Source organism: Xiphophorus couchianus, chromosome 3, assembly GCF_001444195.1.
Source record: "Xiphophorus couchianus chromosome 3, X_couchianus-1.0, whole genome shotgun sequence".
NCBI classification, from domain to species: domain Eukaryota; kingdom Metazoa; phylum Chordata; class Actinopteri; order Cyprinodontiformes; family Poeciliidae; genus Xiphophorus; species Xiphophorus couchianus.
The window spans coordinates 18,895,712-18,902,514 of record NC_040230.1 but is presented as its reverse complement, the minus strand read 5'-3'; the positions used below and the strand labels follow the sequence as shown (position 1 = coordinate 18,902,514).

Sequence of the window (6,803 nt, the reverse complement as noted above, 5' to 3'; positions counted from 1 at the left end):
GTTACATTTAACTCTCAAACATTAAAGTGCCTCATAAGGCACTTCTGCTTGCAGCTATAACTTTTCCAAATAAGTCTTGTAAATTCATGTATTGATAATGGCTTTATGCTGTTGTAAAAGTGTACCTCAGTGTATTTTTAATTATTGTTTATGTAGCAGTACTTATCTGGTTTCAACATATTGTGCAAGTGTTGTTGTCTTTAGAATTTCCTCTTTTGCTTAGAAGATTGTGATATCTGATTAACGTGTTTAAAAGTGAAACTATTCTGACAAAAGAGATAAACTTTAAAAAGATCAAATGATGATCCTGTAGTTGTTGGCCTGCAAGCTTCATAAGTGCAGATGTGAAAATAAGTTAAAGAGTATCACTGTTCAATAATAAAAGAAGAAAGTGTGGTTGTTGATGGGCATGTACTCTTGGTCAAGTGTGGAAAAACCCACGGGTGTGCCTGTAAGCGTGTTCAGAATTAACTCTCAGAAAGGGAAGTTGATAAGAACCTCTGTGAAATTTTTCAAAACGTCAACATCTTCTTCCTCATCATTTTGCAGGGGCTCAGGTGTCTTTCTTCAGTTCTTCTCTTACAAGCAGCATATAACTTATTGCTGGAGGAACTTTTAAGATAGAGGCCACTCTATGCCAGTGTTAACCAAACAACTCCAGTGCTGTAAATTGATTTTTCCCCCTCCAGTGTTATCCTACAGCAATAAGCAATTGAGATTTTTTTCCCCCCAATTACAAATTGTTGAGAGCTAAAGGACAACTTTACTACACACATTACTGAAATACTTGTTGGAATGATAAGTATTAACTTGATGAAAAGTCATCGCTTAACAAATTAAAAATGCCTTGTTTTGCATATGTGTAAAATAAATCAGCTTTTGTTGCATAGTACTCTACCAGAAGTAAATATGTGAACATTTTAAGTTACAATTACAGATGATTCCTTTCTCTGCGTCTGCTGGAATGTCTGACCTGGTGAAAAAGCATAAATTACATGTGCCAGACATTTTGATTCACAATTTAATGTCCAGAGGAGAAAACATGTGTTTAAAAATATTCATAATCAAAAATAGAAATCTGCCTTGCCCAAATGTGGCTTACTTTTTTTAATTACAATTAATTTCCAGTTTTCATCGGGAAGGTAAGACATAGTAGTGATGGTTTGATACAAACATTTACTTCTTACCCGCTGTGTATGTGTGCTTTGCCCTTTATTGTTCCCTCCTATTTCTCGTTGTCCTGATTGTCTCATGCAGGGGTGGAAATTAGCACCCGCCACTGTAATAGTATGAAGTGGCATGTAAATTGGAGCAACCTGTGGCGGGTTGACAATTTGAACAGAAGAAGAAAAAAAAAAGCAGCATTCAGTTTGAACTTCTGTCCAGGGGAGGACTGACCGTCTGGAGTCCAGACTGATGGATTTACTTTCCAAATCTGGCGGCCCTACAAAGTCATAATTTAACAAAAAAATTATATTAAATCTAATTTTTACCCACCACGACAGCCCATTGGTTGATTTTATTGATGGACATTGGGCTTATCCAATGAAATCCCTCAGTCCTCCTTGACCCGCCCCTCCCCTCTAAGTTTATAAATGGCGCAATTTCAGCTAACCAGAGTCCAAGAAAATTATGGAGTGAAAATAGTGTCAAAAAGATTTGTGTGTGCGTAAAATGATTTGTGCGTGCGTAACAGGTTTTGTGCGTGCGTAAAAAGATTTGTGCGTGCGTAACAGGATTTGTGCGTGTGTAAAACGATTTGTGCGTGCGTAAAAAGATTTGTGCGTGTGTAAAAAGATTTGTGCGTGTGTAAAAAGATTTGTGCGTGCGTAACAGGATTTGTGCGTGCGTGAAAAGATTTGTGCGTGCGTAACAGGATTTGTGCGTGCGTAAAAAGATTTGTGCGTGCGTAACAGGATTTGTAAACCTTAAAAATAAAATACATGTTGAAAAAGTACACACAAATCACCTGGTACGCACACACAAAACTGCAGTTACACACAAATCCGGTTACGAGTGCACAACTATTTTTGAGACTCATTTCACGCCTCGGTGGAAGCTCCAAGATTTGTGTGTAGATGGTGCGTTTACATGCTAGTAAAAGCTGGGACATCTGAGTTTTCTTCGGAACTGTTTCTTTTTTCCACAGTTCAATACATATTTCTCTCTTTACTTGTCTCGTGGCTTAGACATATTTTTGTGAGAGAAAAATACATATGTCATTACACCCACGACTACTTTTTAATACTATAAGATTGTTTATATATGAATCCGCATTTGGGACCTATTCAACTGTAATTACTTGGGTAAAAAATTCAACCACTAGGTGGCGGAAGTTTATTCCGCTCTGACTGGGAAAAGCCTTCATTCAAACTGAGAGAAGAAACAAGAGGATGGCGAGGATGACGTCACCTAAGCCTACATTATTGTCGGCATCATAAAAATAGCTGAGCATGGTGATAAACGTAGACATGGCTGTAATGGGCCAGGAAGATTCTGTTTTAAACTGGACCGATGCTAATCGAGGGCTAATAGTAGCTTAGTTAACGTAGACATGAGCTATTGCTATAGAAGGGCGAGAACTTTGGGTCGAACTACTTGAAACGTAAAACGTAATCTGAAATAATCTAAAAAATACGCATTACAACGGTCAGGAAAACGTGCAAATTTTAACATCCACTAACTTCGGACGGTAGACCACGAACACGATCACTCGGCTGACCCGCCATCCTCTTGTTTCTTCTCTCAGTTTGAATGAAGGCTTTTCCCAGTCAGAGCGGAATAAACTTCCGCCACCTAGTGGTTGAATTTTTTACCCAAGTAATTACAGTTGAATAGGTCCCAAATGCGGATTCATATATAAACAATCTTATAGTATTAAAAAGTAGTCGTGGGTGTAATGACATATGTATTTTTCTCTCACAAAAATATGTCTAAGCCACGAGACAAGTAAAGAGAGAAATATGTATTGAACTGTGGAAAAAAGAAACAGTTCCGAAGAAAACTCAGATGTCCCAGCTTTTACTAGCATGTAAACGCACCATCTACACACAAATCTTGGAGCTTCCACCGAGGCGTGAAATGAGTCTCAAAAATAGTTGTGCACTCGTAACCGGATTTGTGTGTAACTGCAGTTTTGTGTGTGCGTACCAGGTGATTTGTGTGTACTTTTTCAACATGTATTTTATTTTTAAGGTTTACAAATCCTGTTACGCACGCACAAATCTTTTTACGCACGCACAAATCCTGTTACGCACGCACAAATCTTTTCACGCACGCACAAATCCTGTTACGCACGCACAAATCTTTTTACACACGCACAAATCTTTTTACACACGCACAAATCTTTTTACGCACGCACAAATCTTTTTACGCACGCACAAATCCTGTTACGCACGCACAAATCTTTTTGACACTATTTTCACTCCATAGAAAATGAACGGATACGAGACTGGGCATATCCGGGGCACAGTTTTTGTCATAAAAACTACGACAAAAGCTAAAAAGCTCAAAACCCCATTCGGAAAAATGTGCCAAACTAACCGATATGTTAATTATCACACTAACTTTGACCGTTGGAGGAGATTCAGTAGTGGACAAGGACAGGGAATTAGCAATTCAGGGGCTTTTTATCGTCGGAGGAGGATGATGAGAGAGTCGTGACCAGGGACAGATTCAGGAAGAGTTCAGGTTAGCTGCTGCTGCCCAGTAAGAAAGAGTGAAGGTGTTCGTAAAGAAAAAGTTTCATGCAGGCAGGAAGGCAGGTGTTTGTGAGGGGGAAGCTCCAGGTAGTCAGAAAAACTCTGGAGTAACACATGAAAATTGATGGCCAGTGGAATTAATAATGAACATGTTATGAGATATTTTAGTAATAATTTTTAATTTCAATAGAAAACATAATAAGTAAGGGAAAACAGATGAAACAGTTAGAAAACAACTATCGATACAATTTAAAATATTTTAAAACTGACAAGACACATCTTTAATACTATCAGGGAGAGTTGTCAAAATATGGAAATGTTCAACATATGATTGCAAGAATGTTAGGGTTGTGTAGTTAAAGTTTGCCTGTAGTAATTACTTCAAATTAACTTATTGTACTACAACCCCATTAAGGTGTCCATGCTTTATGTTAAATTGTACATCTGTATGTTAAACTTGTTGTCAGTAAATTGGTTTTCATAGAGTTTAGAATAAATCATACATTTCCTATAATTTGCTTGTACTTGTGGGGTTTGTAATCGAAAAAAAAAAAGAAAACAGTGCCTGGTGAAATGTCTGAGTGGTCGGTAAAACAATTTTCTCTACCAGCCACTGTGGCTGGTGGAGAAAATTTTTAATTTTTACCTCTGACTGTGTTTCCTAGTCAAACGCTTGTGTTTGCTTTCGTACATTGTGTCATCCTCTTATCTAGTTACCAGTGCTACCAGTGTTTTGAGTTTCTAGCATCATTGCTCACCTGTGCTGCCTGGACTTTGTACTCTCTGGATATCGTCATTAAATCATCAAACTCAGTTGCCACCTCTACCTCTCTGCATTTGGGTCCACACCTCTTCAACCACCAATCATGACAAACAGTGAGCTATGCATAACTAGAGTGTGCTATGTGATTCAAAAGAATGGAAAATGGCAAAAATAATGGTATAGTCATTTTTATTTTACTTCCCTTCTTTTCTTTTTGACAGTGGAGATGACAATGGACATAAATATAGTGCATCAGGCCATTATCTCAATCTTTGAAAGAGGAAAGACTATCATATTATGGTTAATAGAGAAAAGTTTATGTTCCCATATATATTTTATCCACATTTCCTTTGTAAGGGACTCCGTCTCGTAAAAATATTTAGCTGGCAGCAAAATTTACACAATGAATCATACAATGTAGATTTAAAGTGCATAACACTGTTACTTTTGTCGCCAGGTTCTTTGTGGCCTATTTGAAGTGCTAAATAAAATATCCCCATGTTCTCTATTCACCACAAATGGGAGGCTGCAGTTGAAACAGTCCCCTATTTCACATACTCCAAATAATTGAGAGAAACGTTAAGAGATGAAAAACACAAAAATGTTATAATCTTAACACTTTGATGAAAGATTTAATACAAAAGAATAGGACAACTTAATATTGGACATTGGAGTATGATGTATATTTAATAGTCAGTGTATGATCTTACAATTGATGAAGAGTAAAAGAAAGAAAAACAGCAAAACAAAATTAATCCATAAATCATATTAGAAAATCATTAAAGTTTAAGAAAATGAATCCTAACTTTTTTGCCTCTAACACATTTTCAAAAGATTTAAGTAAAGTTAAACTCAAAAGGTGATATGAATCAAAGCAACAATAAGAATTTCTTGTCTCTCTAAATGATTTTTTTTTTTGTAGTTTTACTAATTCAGGCCTTTTTCTGCAAAATCACTTTGCCATCATGGCTGATAGCTCTGAAAATAATCTAGTACTCCATATTTAGATTCATTTGGTACTCTACTTGATGAGAAGCACAGAGCCCTTTGTAGACTTGTTGCCTTTGAACAACACAGTACAGTTTAAAGGCATGTTGAAGTCGGCTTCTTGAGGGGTAAAGGTGAGGGTCGACGTTGTTGACCACAACCATTTATTTTCCTTTTTTGACTTTGTTTTCCTTGTTCCAGAGTGGCTCCAGGAGAATTTGGGAGGAGATGATGGACAGACATGAGTAACTTTGCAGGTGGCAGTCACTTCATCTTGGACTGCAACAGACATGGTGGGAGGATCAGGAACTCCTGTACAATCAACAATTTTCACAAAATCAATTGTTAAATAGTGATTTAAACATGTCATTTAACATCTTAAAGTAAATGGTTTAGAATTAGTGAAAAGGCCTCGAATATACTCACGGAAGACATCCAGGGTCACCGTATTTTGTGAGAAAGTGAAGGTTTTATGTTGTGGAATTTCAATTTTGAAGTAAAACGGACCAGTGTCAGTTTCTCTGACACGATTCAGCTGCCAGGTGCAGTTGCCGCTTTGAAGGGTTCCTCTAATTCTGGATCGATGGTGGAACTCATCCGTTAGTTTCGCATTGGGGAAATTTGATGCGACAACTGTACCCCTTCTCTTCCAGTATCCCCTCCATGTCTTCAACATTTTTCTTACCTTGGGGTAAACGTAGCTACAGGGAATGACCACACATGAGTTTTGAAGAACAGAGACTCTGGATGGCACATCTATGAGCCAGTCCTTGCCCGAGCCTAGAGATTCAGCCATCCCTGCAATAAAGCACAAAATACGTTTGTAGCAAGTAGACAGTGATAGAATGATGATATTCCATGAATTGTCATTTTAAGGCTAAGCTTACCACAAACCATCAGAATTGAGAGCCACAATTTCAGATCCATCATTAGCTGACTAGAAGTCTAAAAAACCAAAATAAAGATTAAGATAAACATATAAAAGTCTTTAGTAAATTCTTCTTGACTTTCAATGTAATGATCCACTCACCTTGAAGTTTTGACTGAAATTAAATCTTGTAAGATTTGAATGTTTTGAAGCCAAATATCATATCTCTGTCCTATTGTGTGGTGAGAGTGAGTCTTGTGCTTATAAAGCAAAAGTTTAGACCTTGAAGCCAGAAATTGTTACAATCAAACTTTCCCCACGTCATAAGCTGATTGTTATGTAGATATTTTTACATTTTCCAGGAACAAATTTTAGATGTAGAAAAAAAATAAATGTAGCACATGTACTAAAATCTGCAACATTGTGGTCTTTGAATAAAATGGTTATTGTGTAAAATCAGTTCAGGTATCCCTATGGATAACTT

At 37.1% G+C, this 6,803-nt stretch overlaps 1 protein-coding gene across 1 annotated transcript; it reads right to left on the bottom strand.

Moving 5' to 3' along the window:
* Positions 1 to 5,125: 5,125 nt before the first annotated feature.
* LOC114142335 (myeloid cell surface antigen CD33-like) lies at positions 5,126 to 6,577 on the bottom strand. Its single transcript, XM_028013562.1, has 4 exons — positions 6,482 to 6,577; positions 6,339 to 6,396; positions 5,878 to 6,249; positions 5,126 to 5,763 (listed from the first exon to the last, which is right to left on the bottom strand). The coding sequence occupies exons 2-4, from the start codon at positions 6,379 to 6,381 to the stop codon at positions 5,486 to 5,488; spliced, it is 693 nt and encodes a 230-aa protein (XP_027869363.1). The 5' UTR covers positions 6,382 to 6,396; positions 6,482 to 6,577; the 3' UTR covers positions 5,126 to 5,485.
* Positions 6,578 to 6,803: the final 226 nt, after the last annotated feature.